This window comes from Sinocyclocheilus anshuiensis, unplaced genomic scaffold (genome assembly GCF_001515605.1).
Source record: "Sinocyclocheilus anshuiensis isolate Anshui unplaced genomic scaffold, SAMN03320099.WGS_v1.1 scaffold918, whole genome shotgun sequence".
Classification (NCBI taxonomy): domain Eukaryota; kingdom Metazoa; phylum Chordata; class Actinopteri; order Cypriniformes; family Cyprinidae; genus Sinocyclocheilus; species Sinocyclocheilus anshuiensis.
Window position 1 is genome coordinate 1,333,661 of NW_015540946.1, and position 19,848 is coordinate 1,353,508.

Here is a 19,848-nt window from a genome sequence, read left to right on the forward strand (position 1 = left end):
ATTTTATGGGCATTTTTACCTTTATAAAGCATTTTCTAAAAGTGTGCATCATCTTTTGAGTCAAATTCTTACATTTAATCAGTCAATTAGAATAAAAGACATTTGGGCTGTTATTTGTTACCAAACAAATGATATCAGTATCAAAATTCATCTTTGCAATGCAGAGGAAACACAGAAGCTGCATGGGTTGAATTTCCCACACAGAGGGACATGAATGCATTTAACCTGCAGTTACAAAAGCATAAATAATATTTTGTTATTTTAAACTTAAAACATTGAATACTGATATTTACAATTATTTTAAAAACGAAAAAAAAAAACGCCAGCAGGTGGCAGCAAGTCACTGTTAAGAAGTGAGTCATTGCGATTGAACCAAATAATTTAAACGGTTGATTCTTTATTCATTCAGGAATGAAACGCCGTCATGTTGCTCAGAGACGCAAAACAGCGCTGTGGCTGTGTTTGTAATTTCTTTGTTGGCAAAATAAAGCAAAAACAGGCAATATAGTGTCTAAAACATAAGTCTCATAATATTACCTTCTTGTTTATTGAACTGAATGCTGATTTTAGAGGTGGCACTCTTTGTGTGATATTGACTAACTTTCTTTCTGTGGTATTTTTATGCACAATGGCATTTAGTCTTTCACAAAACATAGCTAACGTAGGGACATTATAACTAGCCACCATATTGATTTACGGTCCTAAATATGTCCAGCGCTTTTTTTTTTTAAAGTCTGGTCCCTGTTTTTATACAGGCTATGGTCTAGTCCAGCGTTTATCGGGTTGTGCGTCAGTAATAATGGTCCATGGGGAAACACAGTGTTCCGTGTGTAGTTACAGTAAATGGACTAAATGAAGCCTCGAGTTACTCGAGGTATTCGAGGAATCTTTCAGCCATACGACAAAGCATTGCAAATCATTTGAACTTTGTGTCAGCACGTCATATATAGAACGAGTCAGCAGTTTTCTGTTCGGGATTTGTCGCGCCGCATCCAGTGTAGACAGCATCACTGATTATAATAAGTTCTATTGTATTTTGTTGTCGCGCCACGCCAATCGCGTCCAGTGAAGACACGATGTAAGTTAATGTCGCTTTCTGATGCTGCTTTTGAATTTTCATCCCACATTATTTGAAATTAGCGCGGGCCAAACATTTTTCTCTCCAGCCCGCGGGCCGCCTATTGAGGAACCCTGGTTTAAACAAAAGTACTGAAGCTGCACAACTGAAATTAAAAACACATTCAATTACCTTTTTACAAACATTGCGATTTGAATTGTGATTTATACAATTAAATTTATACAATTAAAAACCCACACTGCTGAAGTCTCATATTGCTGCATTATTTCAGCAATCTTCTGTCTCCAAGTTAAGTCATGTTTTGCTGCCAGTAGACGAGTTATTAACTTATTCATAAATATAGAACATAAGAGTACAATACAATAGTAATACATTTCTGTTATGTTTTCACTTCCACAACCCTTATTCTTAGGCAGTTAAAATCCTTGAACCCTTGTTTTGGCAGAAAACTAAAGGTACACCTTTCAGTTTCAGTGTGCAACTGACAATATTTTAATATATTCTTCATTTAAAAACTGGTGAAATGCTGCCATCTCCTTTTCTGAGACTTGGTTTCACATTAATACATTTGTGTAACCTGTAGTCACCAAATATGTTTGAAATTATGTAAATGTCAAAATAATAAAAGTATCTGGAGAATTTTGCATATTTGTTATATAAAGCCATAAAGCTACTTTGATCAATCCATTGTTCAGTGTTGAATGGTGTGCCCTCACCTTGAAGTTGGGTGAGAAATATCGGTTAGCTTTGTCCTTATTGGCCTTATCCAAGCCGTTCTTTGTTAAGGTCAGAATCAAGTAGTCTTTATCTCCATCCGATACTCCTGCTCGCTCTCCTCCCCTTTCTGCACCCTTTTCTCTTTCAAATCCTCCCACTGCGATCCCTCGCTCCTTTTCTCTCTCCCTCTCTGCTAGAAAGCTCTGGCACTGAGAGGAGAGGCTGTCCACATCATTGACCACCGACCCATTCTCGACTTTCTCCCCAGCTTCCTCGGGACCCGGGATGAAGAACGTGTTTATCCAGAAATGGAACATTTTATCCTGCGAACGCACATGAGCACACAGCAAACGGTTTACATTTGGGCATTGGATGGCCATAAATAGCAAGTGTTTACAAACACAAATACACATTCCAACAGCAGCACTTATAAACACATTTATATAGAGCAGAAACACAAACACACACAGACATGCTGTTGGAAGAAAGAAAAAACTAAAATGAGGAAGCAAACATATTTAGAACACATGCAAAAGGACACAGTAGCTGCTAAAGCAACTACCAAAGACGTAAAACAATCGGAAAACCACAAACTGCCAAAAGGCAACGTCTCTCTGCAGCCTTGGCAACGGGGTCAAGATCCTGTGATACGGTGTACCAATGACATTATGGTATTGAAAGAAGGGTTACAGGTCAAAGTTTACACAAGAACTTACCTTCTTCATCATCTTGCTCTGTTTGTGGAAGAATTCCACTTTGATGTCGCCACAAACCGGAAGAGGCTGAGGGAACTCAAAGATCATGTGCTTTTCTTCCCTCCGTGTGTGGGCTGGGTTTGACGTGTGGATCTTTACCTTCAACTGATACACGACGAACTGAGGGTCTGTTAGACAGAACAGAGATGGGGAGAGTGAGAAAGAGACGGAGACAGGGAGGAAGAGGAGAATTGTGGGAATAAATGTAAAACGAGAAAGAGAAAATAAAAGGTATGCAAAAGAATTGTATTCAGCAAAGAGGAAATAAAGAAAGGTGTTAATTATCAAGAAGCCCACACCGAGTTAAATAACTCCACCCCCAGATCTGACATCATCAGTCAAGGCAATGTCAGTGATTAGGAACGGGGCTGATGCAAAGGGAGATAGGGATGTCAAAAGGACTGACTTTGGTACCAATCTGTACTGAAATTTGAAAAATGTGATGATACCAGAATTTCCCACTAGCATTTTGAGCACTGATGAGCATATTCTAAAACATCTCTGATTGGCAACTGTGTTCACACGCTCAACAGATATGTTTGAAAGCCGCATCTATCAGTGGATCCATCTATGAGCAGATATATTAGGGATTCGCTGATAGACGCGGCTTTCAAGCGCTCCCGTGTGTATCTGTGTAAGCGCTCAGTGAAGAGCGTGAAGCGATGATCATTGTAGCCAATCACAGACATATCTGTTGAGCGCGTGAACACAATGAACAATCAGAGGGGTTTAAGAATCCACTCAACAGCGCTCAAAATGCTAGTGGGAAATGCTGATATCGTCACATTTTTTACATTTTAGTACTGACTAGGGATGTGCCGAATCAAATATACATATCGGGTATCGGCTCCGATAGTGCCATTTTTCTCGGATCGGGTATCGGTCAGAGAGGGCCGATCCAAATCAGAGTTTTTTTGGTTTTTTTTTCCCCCAATTGTGCAAATTATTCTGTGTTACTTCTGAAGCCATACCATAGCTTAATGTGTGCATTCGGTGTGTAGAATGATGCGCTTGAAGCAACACGGCGTCAGGCTGTGACGCCATGTTGCTTTAAGTGCATCATTCTGCACACCGGATGCGCATATTGTAAGCACTTCGTGCTCATAGACTGTATAAAAACAGTTCGTGCTGCACTGTATTTGTTTTGTCCTATCGTATCTATCATATGTTGTTGCCTTATTAAAAAATATGCTATACATTTAAAAGAAATGTATTTTAATTTTATAGTATATACTTATATATAAATACATTCATGAATGTTTTTAATGAATGGATTTTATAATAATACAAATAGCAATGTGTAACATTTTAACATATTTAGTGCAACACTTTTATTTGTTTCCCACAAAATATTGTTTTTTCACTAAATGTTTGGATTTCTAAAATTATTGTGCACTGATTTTTCTAGAATAACTTTTGCTGCCGAATTATCCACTAACCTAGTTTATGATAAATTTTGGTCATAGATTATAAATATACATAGGCCTATATTTTTCATGTTTATTTTATTTTTATTTATAATGAAGTAGTCTGTATCTAGTAGATTGTGAAAGAATGATTATCAGTTCCACACACAGAGATATATAAATTCTACATTTATTTAAATGAGGGAAAAAACTTCACTGGTATCGTATCGGTATCGGCCAATACCGAACCCTAGGTATCGGAGGCAAAAAAGGCGGCTCGGAGCAGCCCTAGTACTGACTGGTAGGGTATCGTTTAAATTTTGTTGATTCTGATTCTTATCAATTCCTAGTTTTGATTTCAATAAGACAAAAAAATCCAATAAAAAAAAGAGAGTCAATTAATTAGATGTATTCTGTCTTTTTACAAAGCATTCTGTTGCAGCTGAATAACATGAGCAAAAATCAGCAGCCTACAGAACACTGAGGCCTACAAGAGGAACATTTGTCTATGGTTTTAACAAAAATACCACAGCAAAAACAACTAGACTAAAATAAATTTCAAACATTAAATTGTTAAAGACAAATAAACAGTCAGTAATAAAATAGGAACAAACAAATAATTTTGCAATATCATAAATAAATACAACTGAACAAATTTCAGGTAGGCCTACAGAAATTGAAATCAAAAGTTTAAAAACACTGCATAGTTTTCTTTTTCATAAATGAAATATAGATTAATCCTCATTAAAGTTATGAAAGATATTCAATCAAGATCAGTGAATTTGTTCTTTGATTAAAATGAATGACAGGCAGCACGTTTATTAGGCTGCTGTCTCTTTAACACCGAATGCACATGGATCTAAAATACTGTTTAACACGTGTTTTCTTTCTCATCTGTTTATATTCACTTAAGACAAAAACAGCTGTGTTTACAAGGATATACTGACGTCATTTTGTACTTATTGCTTGCAAGATGTGAATGAAGTCCAGCCTAGAACTACCTTTTCTGCAGTGGAAATGCACAGAACAGTTCGAGAACGAATACAGGCCAGGAAACCCACACCGGGACCATGGCTCTCTGTGCTCACGCGTCAGATGTGAGTAGTGCACGCAAAACAGTGTTCCAGTTCTTTCCCTTCCTGCGCTTAAATCATTTAAAATCACATTAAAATGAAAACGCGGCAATCGTTAAGTGGAATCGAAATGCACGTGTCTTATCGAATACCCAGTTATAGGAAATTCGGAACCGGTTCTAAAATTGAACCGGTTCTTGATACCCAAACCTACTGACTGGTACCGAAGTCGGTACTTTTGACAACCCTAAAGGGAGAGATGCATCCAAGAACAAGCACCCAGCCACCCAACCCCTGCATACACCCAGCACAGTTAGCATGTAACACAGGGAGGTTCTTCTTTTAAACAAGTACACTAGGTGTGCGGCATGACAGTACGTTGTCAACCCATAGATTGTTTTTCTATTTACACACACTACTGTTCAAACGTGTGTAAAAAAAAAAAAAAACATTTTAAATATATATATTTTTGTTATTCAGCAAGTATGCATTAAATTGATTAGGTAAAGACTTTCACAGTAACAAAAAAAATATATTTCAAATAAAAATTAATTAAAACTATTCAATAAAGAACCATGAAAAAATATATCTTGATTTCCACAAAAATATTAAGCAGAACAACTGTTTTCAACATTGATAATAAATAAGAGATGTTTCTTGAGCACCAAATCAGCATTTTAGAATGTCACATGACCCTTCAGAAAACAATGGAGTAAAGGACACTCAAAATCAGCTTTGACATTACATGAATAAATTACAATTCTAAATATATTACAATAGAAAAGAGTTCTTTGAAATGTTATAAGATTTAACAATATTACTGTTTTTACTGTATTTTTTATCAAATAAATGCAGCCTTGGCGCAAGAGACTTCTTTCAAAAATGTTAAAAAGGTTTTACCACTCACAAACATTTAATTAGGTAACTGACCAGTTGTACATATTTAACATCGTAAGAAATTAAATATAATTAGTAACAATAATGTAATAATAAAATAGTACATTTACTTTTAAGACTATAATACATTTGATACTTTAAACATTTAATTCAGTTTTCACATGACGTCACACCCTTACAGGAAGGCCCACCTGGAGGGCAAAACAAGGTTTCCTCCACTGACCGCCAGTTATTTTTTCGAGTTTTGCATGAATTAGTAATGCAGTAAGACAGTGATATTTAAAGGCCAAATTCAGTATACACCTTATTGATGATGCATACTTAGTACAAGCAAGCAGATGAACCCAGAATATAAGAATATAAATGCACTGCGCAAAGTTTAATATTAAATATTTTCCCATAGAAAACCATTATAAACATTATATTCATATTCCAGCTCATCTGCTTGCCTGTTTAAAGCACGCATCATCAATAAGGTGTGTACTGAATTTGATCTTTTAAGATCACTGTTTTCACATTAAACTTCCACTTTCACATTCAATTTTAGAATGTCCCGCTGTTTTTAGTGATTGAAATATTGCAGTGGGTGCTTTATATGAATTGCTAATGCCCAAAACGTGCATTTTGTTTACATGTCTTCGTTTTATTCTTTTGAGAGGTGATCTAAGTATTTTTGGATTGGAACAGACAGAAAATTGACAGGCTTGTGCTGCAGTTCTATGGATGTTTTGTCCGCCAGGTCTTTGAGCCAGTCACTCTGACTATGAACTATGAATTCACCAGTATTTAATTCCATACCATTAAATGAATCATACCATGATATGAAATTTAGGTCAACCCCACCCACTTAATGCACAGCAAATTTATTCAGAGTGACTTGATTCATTTATAACTCCATCTTTATAAATAAACTCCTATTTTTTTGTTCTTGATGAAAACAGAGCGTCTCTATGGGTTTTAGAGCAGATAAAATATTTAGGAATTCTTTCTACCTGTTTCTGGGCTCCTGCCTGAAAGAGACTACAGCAACAAACGCTGTACTGAACTGTACTGAATGCAGTACAGGGCAGGGCCTGTCTGACATTTGGAGATGTTTCCCTTAACAGTAGTAGTAAAGTAATGCCATTTTACCCCAGTGCCAGTTGCCTTTCTTGAAGCCCTGGGGATTCACCTCACTCCTGTTTTTAACAGTACTGTCCCCTTAGAGAGAGAGAAGGAAGTTAAACACCACCACCATCAGCCTGGCCAAGAGCTTGGCTGCACCACACTGGCCCCTAGCATGACAGCCATCACACACACACACACACACACACACACACACACACACACACACGATCTGGAACGCTGGAGTCTACCTCTGAATCACTGGGTCTGCACTTGTAGTTCCAATTTTGATACATGAAGAACTTCCCAAAAATGGGTGTGATGTAGGGTGCAGTTCGGGTTGGTGCTCAGCCTGGCTGTGGCACACAGATCCACGAACGTGAACAAAACATGGAATAGCACACTATGTATGAATGGGGGGAGGGGAGGACAGAGGGTGCGATCTGTGATGTCATTATATGCGAGACTGTGTTGTGGGCTGCAGGAGCTGATATGTCAGAACAGAGTCCTCAAGGGATATTTTTAAAGAAAATAAAACAGGAACAGAGAAAGACAGCGTACCCATGAGTGTTAGTGTTAGGGACATAGCCAAAAGATGTGGTACAGGATTAAAATGACAAACACAATGGCAGCTCCTTGTGAGTGTGACCACAACCCCACATGGCATCATAACCAGGTCAGTTTTATCAAATAACACTTTCAAAACATCTCAGGCTTTTGTATGTATAACATATATACAAACGTGCTTTTAAAACCACTTTACTACACAACATCATTCCAAAAAAAGGTGAATTGCGACAAATTGTCATGTTTAAGACAAGGTTAAAGGAGAGTAAGACTTACTGCAGGTGCCCCCACTGAACATGGGCAGAGTCTGGAAAACCATTTTATGGAAGAGGAGAGCAATGGGTTTATATTCCAGCTTGTTCTTCAGCAGGTAGCTGTAGTAATACACATACCTGCACTGGCTGGGAATGGTGACCCCCTGAAAAAGAAAAATGGCTTAGTAACTTACAGGGAAAAATGTTTGTGTTCCGTTAAAACTTGGGGATGTAAAATAGTTGTGATACCTCTTCTTCAGTGCAACAGCAGTTCCAAATCATAAATAGAATGCAGAACCAAACGGTCATACCTTTTTATCCCTGGTCCTGACTTCCCCATAAAAGTCCAGTGCCTCTTGTGCCTCTAAGAACTTCCTGCGATGCAACAGGTAGGCGCATATCATGACCCCCGTGCGACCTTTGCCTGCCTTGCAGTGGATGGCCGCCACGTGGTTCTCGTCTTCAGACAGCCACTGGTCAAGATCCTCACAGAAGGGCTTTATTAATTCTAACTGTGGCGGGTTATGGTCCTCGAAGGGATATTGAGCCACTAAAGACAAACAGATTTAAGATTCAGTACTCAGGGGATTTTAGAATCACCTTTATAGTCCTTCAGAATAGGACACAGAATTAGAACATCATGCTCAAGAATACACGGTTTTGATATCATGAAATATTGATAACATGTTAACACTACACATATGATAATTATGGTAAATAATCTGGTTGACACTCAAAGTAGGTGGCAATACTGGACCTTAATGCAAGTTGCCACCTGTCATGAAACGGAAAAAAAGACAACGATACAGCATGTAGCTACTTATGACACACAAAGACATGTCGGAAGAGATGACAGATGAAGGCAAGACACTCTGCCGGCATCTGAAAAAATTCTGCTTGCCAGTGTGGGAGTTTTTTTGAATTGCATAAAAAAAACAAGATGTTAGACAACCTGTTCTAAAGGAAGTGTTGATCAATTATTTTGAATGCTTTTTGTAGCCGCTTCACTCATACTTTGAGGGCGATCCAAAAAAAAAAGTAAAATGTAAAAATGTTAAATATTTCAATACATATCAAAATAATACCATTATTGTGACTTCTTTTGGCCATAACAATCATGTAATGAAAATCTGATATTGCTACTAAAATTACTGTAACTAAAGTAACTAAAACAGACATCAAAACTGTTGCTTTTTGTGTTCTTAATAAACAGCAGAAAATTCAAATAATAAAAAAAAAAAAAAAATTTTTTTTAACAGTTTCAGGTTAGGAAAGACTTGACACCAAGAATTGCTTCCTCGTCAGTGCATGTGCTTAGCACAAAACTCATTACTAGAAGCTAAAGCTGCACAACAACTTCCCATCAATAATCATCAATAACAAACCATTTCATCAAACAACTGAAGCAGACACTCAAATATCAGTTATATATGATCAGTTATATATAATGTGTGCTATAAACTGCGGACTTAAGAACAAAGCAAATGTTAAAATGTGCCACCCCTCATCTCTTTCTAAAATCCTGAATCTAAAAAAATATATATATTTTTTTTTTTTAAATCTGTGCTTTATCATACATTAGCCATTTTTTGGTCAACTCTGACCACCCAAAATCTGTAGACTGGCAAAGACTTTCCGTAACTAGTTTCGACTCCTACAGACTACAAATCTGGGCAAAAGTTGTGTAAATCAAACTGAATCGCTTCAAGTCGGCTGAAAGTAAAGAGCTTGTCTTTCATTCAGGTGTAATTAGAGACACTGTGGTAAAGAACTTATGTCATCACTACTTTTCAGACAAAAAACAAAAACCCTAAAAGCTCCAGATTTAAAAATTAAAATGTAATATTGGAAAATGAAAGTAAAAGTACTCACCCCTACAATTGAATTTGGATGCATCGTAGTGTCGTTCAGCACATCTGGAAGGAAAAGCACAGCTCTGATCACCCAATATTTTTACAATAATCACTTATATTGTGATAAGTATATAACAAAATACTTACAGATTATAAATTTTATAATGATTTTTGTGCTTCGAATCTAGGAATCTGGAAAGAAAACAACACCATATGAGAAAACCTGAAATCACAGTATTTTCTTTTGGAGACTGTGGTTGACAATGTCTAACTTAAGAAAACACTTTATCGTCAAAATATACATTGGGATGAACTAGAAGAAGAAAAAAAAAAGAGCTAGAGATTTTGCGCTTTTCCAACTGGACTTACCGAACCACATCATCTATATTGTTTCTGTAAACTCCCTCCAACCGTTCTGCAGGGAATCCCATGGCAATGATATTTGGGTAGATGTCTGATATGCTTGTTAAGGAAAATGAGGTGACTGTACAACACTTCACAAGACTTAAGTTAAGATTATACTCACAAGTGACAAGAACAAAAACAAGATGAACATCAAAAAGACGTCAAGACATATATGCAGCAACATAAACAAGGAACTAGGGCTAGGCAATATGGCCTAACAAAAAATCTGATTTACGATTTAAATCGATTTGTTCCCCCCCCTACTTAAAATCAATCTGCAGATGACAAAGAAATTGTTCAAAACAAGTTTTAACTTTATTTTGTTTTGATTTTCCCTTCTGGGATTTGATCTGGATTTCGCCCTTGGGGTTAAAGTGCAAACAGATACAACAAGCCAAAAAGACAAGATGGCAGGCCCTACCATTGTAAACAGTGAAAATGCAACATAACATAACATAAAATGTAAAAAATATTGTAAAATAACATTCTTATCATACCGGATACAGTTTGTAAATGTTTGTAAGACTGTAGGTCAGTGGTCTTCACTATTTTTTTATGAGAGCCACACTGATAGGGCAAAGTCAATCAGAGAGCCACTTTTACCGCGAAGTATCAAAAGTTACAACTAGCCCATCATGTATCTAACCATCCAAGTGCACATTCAGAGTTAAGAGATTAAAACTGGCAACTCTGCAGTGAGTTAGTGTCATGAAAATATAGACTAGAAAAGATATTTACACTTGCTCTGTCCAACGTCCATCTTGTAATGCCGCTGTTTTAGGAATTTTTTTTTTTTATATAAATTATTATTGGTAATAGAGCAGACACTGTCTGACCGTGTCTACACACCGGACGCGGCGACAAGTTGTCTTACCTCGCCCCGCTGCGCTAAAGGTCTGTCTACACTTGTTGACACTACAGTTGCAAATCATCTGAACGTAGTGTCAGTACAGTTCGTCATAAATAGAACGAGGCAGATGGGGATCGTGTCACGTCGCATCGCGCCGCATCCAGTGTAGACAACATCACTGGGTTCTATTGTCTTTTGTCGGATCGCGCCACTCGCGTGCGTTGTAGACATGGTGTTTTTTTTTTTTTAATGGGTTATGTTATAGCCCTGCTTGTTTTTAATGTTTTTATGAAATATCTGTATTGACTGCATGATCATATCATCGTATTATTTACTGCCATGTAAGCCACAAAATAAAGCTTGGCGAGCCGCGCAATAAGTAACACTGCTGTAGGTTGGTTTTTGGCGGATGTACTTGTGCTGCCGCGGTCTTGTTCATTTCGTAGGGCGCAAAATCTCTCTCACTCGGCAGCATGCCTCTGTTTGAGGTGCTGCAGTAAATTAGTCGTACTGCTACCTTTGCTAGCAACAGACTTCTAACACACTTTGCAGCGGGGTGTTGTTTGTTCTGCGTCTGACGCCGCAAAACCAAACCAATTCCAAATTATGGATGACACTGTGCCTTTCTTGGGAACGAGTTCTTCCCTGCTCGCTGCCATGTTGTTTGTGTATCTCTATGGCAAACGCGCGGGGGGAGGGCTGAGCCCATTCGGAACCAAGGGAACCCAAAGGGGAGCGTCGGCGGATGTTAAAGAGAAAACCGATTTTCATTCAAACAAATCGACGTAAACTACACATTCGAGTTAATTAATAAAATCGATTTATCGCCCAGCCCTAAAAGGAACGATATTGGATGTTTGGACAGAGATTCCCCTGAATATGTCATTACAGGCCAGGAAAAAAAATGCTGTAATAATGCAGTCAGTCTGAAGTTCAGATGGCTTGTAGCTTAACCAAGATTTTAAAATCAGCAAGCAGATGCTCAGCTGTCTGTAAAGTGTAAATGTCACACTCTCACCATCATCATTAAGCATTGACCTTTAAGCAAAGTGTCAGACCGTAGGCACAGGAGTGTCTGCACTTTCTACCTACGCAAACCAGGTCAAACAGCTTCACAACTCTCAGCTACACCAACCAGGTGTCAAAGGTCACCAAGCAGCTAGAGCACTCAAACGCAGCTCACATGTAATCATGCAGCTTTTTGACACGGAGCGACAATGCAGTCTCCTCACAGAGCCTCATTCTTTTCCACACGTTCATTTCTCATTTCTACTGTATGCTCTCGCTCCCATGATGTGTGCAGACTCTGGGGGATGTTCACACCTCGACCACAACACGGTGGAGAAAGAGGGAGAGAAGCAGGGCTTCTCTGCTCTGTTCGTTTCCTGTCATACACTGTCAGAATAGAAGGCCAGAAGCGTTTTAATTGGATGAGTCACGCTTATTTTTAACCCAATTCCTTTAAAAACGGTTAGCGACTCATGCATCATAACTACACTAAGCTGGTGTTCAAAACCAACATACACTGGACAAACCACAATGGACTGGAAAAAAAGCAAAAAGTGGGTGAATTTGCACTGTATTGTACTTGGAAAAGAAAATGTCATGTTTTTAAGGTTAGCACACCTCAAAACAAGATGGATGAGGAACAAAGCGTTTACAAGGATTCTCAAAGCACAGTGGGACAATTTAAGCCCCTCCAACAACAAAATCAATAATCAAACTTCTTGCAAACAACCTGATTGTCTAATCGGTAACTGCAATACTGCAAGACAACTGCAAACGGTATTGTGCATCCCTACACCATCATAGTAACAATCACCACAAGGTCGCATGTGTTTTGGCAATGCCATTCATTGTCTTATGCACATTTTATGTAAGTAAAGATGGAACTTCAATGTGAATAAAATATACAATCAATCAAGGCATGTGTAAGTGTACCACAGACAGTAGAACAAGGTATCTGCATTGCATCCTTCTCCTTCATCAGCTGCTAAGCAGTATCTCAATGTCAGGCAAGCAATGTACACACACAGTCACACTGACAGAGCCAGCAGTTTTAACATGTAAACCATTTCCACCCAGAATGCTAAAACACCCTACACCCTTCTGAACACAGCTGCATGAAAGCATACTGAAATGACACTTAAACCACTCACACATAGACAAAAAAAATCTCAGAAATCAAGCAAAGGCGAAAGAAAGAATCTTTCAATGTTATAGAGCAACAGAGAACACCCTCGTTTAAATAAATATCTCTAATGAAGAGACTGAGGCATTAAAAATCTGCAGCTCTGACAGCTTGTATGACATTTGACCTTTCCCAGCATGCTCAGTACGCCAGTGGTGTAGCTTTGCAAAACCAGAGGTGAGATTTACTGCAGCGAGGGGAAAAGGCAATGGTGGACACTGGACAACCATGACCATCACAGCTTTTAACAATGACCAGCTGGAGTTTTTGATTATTTAGAAAATCCCCAGAAGTTAGGATTTACCAACCTCATTACTCTTATACTTGACATCTCATCCCATTTAAAAATGCTTGTCTAAGACAACAGCAGGCCATTTACTGTCAAACACCTGACCTGCCACACTTCCTCAAAACTACGAGGCTTAGCAGCAGTAAAGTAAAACAGCTTGATCAAAAATCACATCTGCTTCTTTCTCTGAATCGGGAGTTAAAAAGACCTCACACCTTACCTGCATTCCCTTGCGCTAACGGTGTTTGCACACAAGGGCCAAATTGTTAGAACAAAAGGCCGTCTGATATTGGCCAGATGAAAATGAGGAAGAGGTCTAAATGCTGAGAGCAAATGAAGACCTAACATAATTCCTTCAACAGCCATGATGAGTTCACAATCAAAAGGGAATTTCCACCAAACTTGTTTTTCTGTGCACATAATTGCATATTAACAATAAAATATTCCTTTTGTTTTATGGATTATAATTATACATCAACAACCAGGCCAAGCTGATCAATCAGCCGACATTTGGACATTTTGAGAGTTGATATTATATTACAATTGATATTAAATAATTTCTGTTTTCAAAGTTTTAATCAATTTTGTGTAAAATTAGTTCATGGGCATCTCATTGATATATATCAGCCACTAAACAACGTGCTTTCAAGAGTTTTTCAATGGCCGATATCGGTCAACCACTCACTATTACAGATACAATAAACAAAATGTTTATCTTTCGGACATCAGAATAATTACTATAATTTATAATTTGCCCACAGCATATGGACTTGATGGCAAAGCAGGTTACATGCTGACCTGGACACATGACTGAGTAATTACATTTTTGATAGGCTAAAGACGTTCAATATTTTCTTGTAACGTGTACGGAGTTGGACATTCGATGAAGTCACATAGCATCCCGACCAACTCAACTTCTCTTCACAAGTGTGTTTGGAAATCAACTGATTCAAAGATTTCTAAGAATAGCAAGGTTAGGACACACTCCATACTGCATTATCCATTAAGTCCACTGAATAGACCTCTCATGTCTTTACATGATCAATAGTACTGTCATTAGCTAGTAGAAGAAATCACGGATTTGTCAATACACACTGATTTGTTCAATCTCTTCAGCAATCTGTTGTCATTGTTGTGCTAAGCACCCATAGAAGCTGTCAAACAGCAAAACACATTGATGTTCAACAAAATGACAGGGCATCCCAAACTGTATGTAAAACTGGCAGCCTGGAAAGAGTGTCTGCCATTACAGCCATGTAGCTGTCAAACCAGATATCTGCATCTTACAAGAGAGGTTTCGTTATTAAGACAGTAAGAGCGTCATGACTAAGCATTTTAAAAAGGGTTTGCCTAACATATACAAAGACATTAAAATGAGGAAGCCATGCAGGGAAAGCATACCCATCATTCTCACAAAGCCTTATCGTTTACAAAATATGACACGCATATATAACAAAAAGCGTAAAGAAAAATAAAACAAAGTAGCTTAGACAGTAAATATGAGTAAGTTAAGGATACATGTTAAATCCAAATCGAACCCATCTTCTTGGTAGCGCCTCTTATTCCGACTGACTATTTCTTTAATTTTTGCAGTCATTGCCATGACAGCAGTTCAAAACACCTCAGTTTTATTCCGGTTTATTGTCAGAAAGGGGATTAACGTTATGTTTCCTCTCTCACCCTTGAGTGTGTATGTGTGTGTGTGTGTGTGTGTGAGTGCGTGCGTGCGCGTGCGGACTGGCTTGGAGGGTCTCGCGCAGCGGGCCGGATTACAGCTTTTTGCAGACGGGCCTCTATCCGCTCCGGCGCAGCAGGCCCGACTCTATCGGTCCCGATCGCTCAGTCCTCCGAGCTGGTGAAAAGGTCCTCCGATCCCGCGGCCCGGTCAAACCGGAATGCATCCGGTACAGTAACAACAATAGTAAGGCAGAAGTCTGTGTATCCGGCGCGAGCGCCGTGATCAGGTCCAGAGAGAGGAGCGAATCCTCTCCATCTCCGCGCGAAGAAGAAAACACACAGGCGAGCCTTTCCCGACTAGCATCGCCCGCTAGCCACCACTGCTAAACCGTCCCCCCTCCTCCTCAAAACCCTCCTAACGAATGATCATCGTCGTCGCTGGATGGCCAAGTTGGTTCCGTGAAAAATGACAACTGACAGTCTCCACCTGAACTGTGTTAGATATGCGACGGTAGCCGCTGGAGAAGCGTGAAGATGTGCGGTCTATCGGCGGGACTCATCTCTCCTCAGGGCGCTCCGCTCTCAAACTGCCATCATGGCTTCCCACGGAGGAAAAAAGAACGTAAATCCGGCACGTTTACCCAGAGAGAAAAACATATCTTTCCGCCACGAGCAGAAATAGTGCGCTGACGCGTGCCGTTTAGTGATCGAAATAAGCGATACGAGCAGTCACTTTTAAAAATATCAGTTGAAAAAAAATTTAAACATCTACAACACGCTGTGTAGAAGGGAAACGGGGTGACTTCCAAAGCGCAAATGGTGATAAAGCGACATTCGAGTTGAAGGGCGGAAGGATATGAAAGTGAGGATGTACGCGGTGCTTCTCCCTGTCAGAGCGGTCACGTGCGCGCACGGTGTCGGTACATTGTTTCGTTCCGTGCAGAGCGCTGGTCTCACCCCCACATTCAGCCAATAGAGTGAGTAACCTATATTTTCGTAGATTATTTTACAGCGGAGTCTGTGGGCCTCGAGGGTCCCTGATGGTGCACCGGGGGTCCACGGAGAAGATATATGAAACGTAATTTTCTTGCATTTTCATTGCATTTATAAATATGAACTAATTTCCAACTTTAAAACCAATGCAGTGGTTCTCGACCGTTTTGGCCCCATTGTCGACAACAGGGCACCCTCTTATTGAGGATAAGAATTAAAAAAAAAAAAAAAAAAGTTTTACTCACAATTTCTATAATATTTTAGAGCTGTGGTGTAACAATATATATTCATTATAAAATGACCATGTCGTTTTAAGATTTTATTTACACGTGTTTCCGGGTCTAGACATCACACTTGGAAAATTAACTAATTAATTGAAATTTAAATTATTGATCTTGAGGCCTCTTGGAAGTTTTCTTGGATGAAACCCACTGAAGTAATTATCTGTTAAGAAATCATTGATAATTGATTATTGTTAATATTGTTCAGCAAATAGTTATGTAAATGTTTATAAGTTATTATTAAGTTTTTTATATTGGGGGCCTCTTGGTTGACTGAGAGTCTGCAATGCATGATGTCTCTGTATCTATAAGATTTTTTTAGTGAGTTAGAGTTAGGCCTGCTTACAACAAAAAAACATTAAACATCTTCAGCAGCATTTTGAGAAATATGAGCACATAGGGTCAGGTCATTTAAGAGCTGGTTAAAGCATTGCCACTGTAATGACCTTGAGCCACCTGTTGCACACTACACTACAGTATTACTTGATGTTTAATTAATTATCAGCACTTATTCATTCATTCTCCTTTCACATGTATTATGAAAAAAGCGAAGCAAAATCTGAGCACCTTGAAGAATTAAGGGAATTTAAAAAGTAATTTGAAACGTAAAATTAAATTAATCAGGGTTTTGGCCACATGTGTTAGTATTGAGAGTTATGTATGGTGCATACCTAAATGTTGTTCAAATTCAGTTTTAGCGCATATTTACAGTAGCTGAATTATAATTAAAAGGAAATTATAAAAATTATTTTTAATTTAAATGAAACTGAAATAAAATAAAACAAATATAAATATTAAATGAAAAACTTTAAATAAAAATAAAAAATGTTGCCCTGGCACTGAACTGAAGTTTAAGTTGAAACAATTGTTAGTAAAATTACTAAATAAATAAATAAAAACTTTAATAAAAATAAATTAAACCTAAATAGTAATATTAAAAAAAAATCTATAAAAATGAAAGCTATTTAAAAATATTAATAAATATGATAAAAGTATAAATAACACTAAAATAACACTGATATAAAAATGTGCCTGTTTCAACATGAAATAAGTGATATACAATTTCATGGGGTCTTTAAACCCATTCAGCATTCTTTATTCACCCTTTATTAAGTTTCACAACCTTGTTCCTAGAACACTTCTTGCAGTCTCCCTAATCAAAAACACCCGATTCAACTTGTTAGTACTCCAAGACTTAAAATGAGTAAGGGAGACATCCAAAAAGTGTTATGGGGGGTGGTGGCACTAGATTTAGGGAAATGGGTGAGTGTGTCCTGTCCTTAACCCAAAGTAGGTCTCTGTGCCTCTGGCTGCTTATTTTCTAGATGCTTGTTCCCTGGGAAAATCCGTGCCACACATCCTGTGCATACTCACTGTAACCTTTTCAGAATTGCACAGCACTGCACCTGCAGTTAGCAGATTTAAATAGGGTAACCTAGAACATATTGAATCTAATGCTCTCATCCGCACTAAGTCTAATTGGGAATCTCCTAAATCCATTTGGGAATGGGTCTAGCAGAGCACACTCACAGCCCTGCTCCCTAAATCCACCCATCCGTCATTTTAGGATTTATTCACCCATAACAGATTTTGAGACTATGTTCTAGGGCGTATTATGCCTGCATTCGGCCCATGACCTCATATAAGCAATTATAAACTGCTTTTTGCATCATTCGGGAATGAAAATTCCACAAAATAGTTTGCTTATGTACTGTAACTGTTAGCTGAAGTTAATTTCAGGACTCAACGCTAAGGATTTTTTCTACCCAGTCGGGCCAGTGGTTCAAATTTTTTACTTGCCCTGCCAATGTTTTCACTGGCCCTGCCACAAAAAAAAAATGAAGTTGCTGTTATCATTGTTTTTTTACCTATGTTATCTTTTATTCTAATTCATAAGCTTATTCGACACCAAAAGTTTAAATACCAATTAAATTTTACAATTCTCTATTCCAATTTCGATACCACAGCAAAAGCTATAGCCTAACAAGTATAAAGTTCAAACATTATTAAAGACAAGTGAAGAGTAAGTGAATAAAAACAAATGAACAAATTACAAGCAATAGCACAACTGAATATATAGAACAAAGATACAAATGAAATTATGCTTTAGGAAAAACAGCCGACGGCCTGAATGAGATGCAGAGTCAATCTCTGACAGCACGTGCCACGTGGCGCTTATGGAACAGCAGTGATACAGCGTTTCCTTGGTTACCGCGAGATAAACTCCCAATTCAATGAACAGTGAGCTTGCTCTGCCTGCGACAATATTTTCTCCTTTTCGCGTCCGTCTTCAGCACCTCTGGCCTCTGTTAATGGCCGTTTACACTCTTCGTAATATTTCCACACAAATGACATTTTGGAAAATGCAGTTTGTGTGCAAGCCCGGATCAGAAATCGGTTGAAATAAAGGAAAAAATGGGCAGTCGACTGGTGCATCTGTACTCCACTGTATAAATTAAATATAGATTAAAGGTGCTGTATGTAAGTTTTTGATTCTACTAAAGCATAAAAATACCATATGTTTGCAGATATTTAAGAAACATGCTAAGTTAACATATTTGTTTTTCTGAAAAACAATGCTACAGTCTGTTATTTTCCTTTGAAAATGTGCGTTCTGGGCCGGAATGTCGGTCTTTGTTTTGGTTTGTGAAACCCGCCCACTGCCAGTTTACCCAATTGTATTTCGGCACCCCGGGTTGCCAGTTGGCGGGAAACACAGCGTATTTAATTTCAGTCATGGAAGCTGGTAAACGAAAGTGTTGGTGTCATCAATCTGGCAACCTGCGTGTGCGTCAAGTCTGAGGAGGAGGGACCGGGTGAAAAAAACCCTCTCCAATATTTTTAATTTGGACTGCAATATCTAGTTCAACCACTCGGTGTCAATCCTACATACAGCACCTTTAATCCTTGTTAAAACTACAAAGTTACTCGCCTAGACGGGTATTTTGCAGGGGCAGGTCTATGTGGTGGCCAGGGGTGGCAACGTGTGTGTAGCCGAAAAACAAAGTTTACATTTTAAATGGATTACAAGCCTAGAAAACTCGCAAAGAGTGCTCTTTATACCCACTAAAAACCTGTCACTCTTTGTTAATCGCGATCTCACAAAGTTCTGTTATGACCAAAGAATCTCACACTGCACAATTAACAAATTATTAGCAGCGTGTATACTGTATGTTATCATGAAAGGATTCGCTTGTATAACTCAGCACGGAACAAAAACTGGTGTGTTGCAGCCTTTAGATATGAGAGAAACCCAGTATATTCATGAGGATGATGAAATTGTTTTCACTTGAGTAAAGCCTTGAAGTCCTTTTAAGTGTTTTTCTTAATTGAATATGTACAATTTCTCATAAGTTAACAAAATGTATTTGATTTAAATAAAAAATCTGAACTTAATCTATACACTGGGTTACATTGATAAATATTGCATAATACACCACCCCCCCCCCCCCCCTATA

At 38.3% G+C, this 19,848-nt stretch overlaps 1 protein-coding gene across 2 annotated transcripts in view; it reads right to left on the minus strand.

Moving 5' to 3' along the window:
- The window catches only part of LOC107689801 (phosphatidylinositol 3,4,5-trisphosphate 3-phosphatase and dual-specificity protein phosphatase PTEN-like), a 17,969-nt gene extending 2,191 nt beyond the window's left edge, over nucleotides 1-15,778 (minus strand). Inside the window, exons 1-9 of one of the 2 annotated variants that reach the window (XM_016487961.1) lie at nucleotides 14,958-15,778; nucleotides 10,074-10,158; nucleotides 9,852-9,896; nucleotides 9,724-9,767; nucleotides 8,163-8,401; nucleotides 7,874-8,015; nucleotides 7,058-7,126; nucleotides 2,512-2,678; nucleotides 1,795-2,118 (exon numbers count right to left, since the gene is read on the minus strand). In XM_016487961.1, the coding sequence (XP_016343447.1) occupies nucleotides 1,795-2,118; nucleotides 2,512-2,678; nucleotides 7,058-7,126; nucleotides 7,874-8,015; nucleotides 8,163-8,401; nucleotides 9,724-9,767; nucleotides 9,852-9,896; nucleotides 10,074-10,158; nucleotides 14,958-15,042 (1,200 nt within the window). In that variant the 5' untranslated portion in view covers nucleotides 15,043-15,778. The remainder of the gene's footprint in view (nucleotides 1-1,794; nucleotides 2,119-2,511; nucleotides 2,679-7,057; nucleotides 7,127-7,873; nucleotides 8,016-8,162; nucleotides 8,402-9,723; nucleotides 9,768-9,851; nucleotides 9,897-10,073; nucleotides 10,159-14,957) is intronic. The other variant, XM_016487962.1, reaches the window with a different exon arrangement.
- Nucleotides 15,779-19,848: the final 4,070 nt, after the last annotated feature.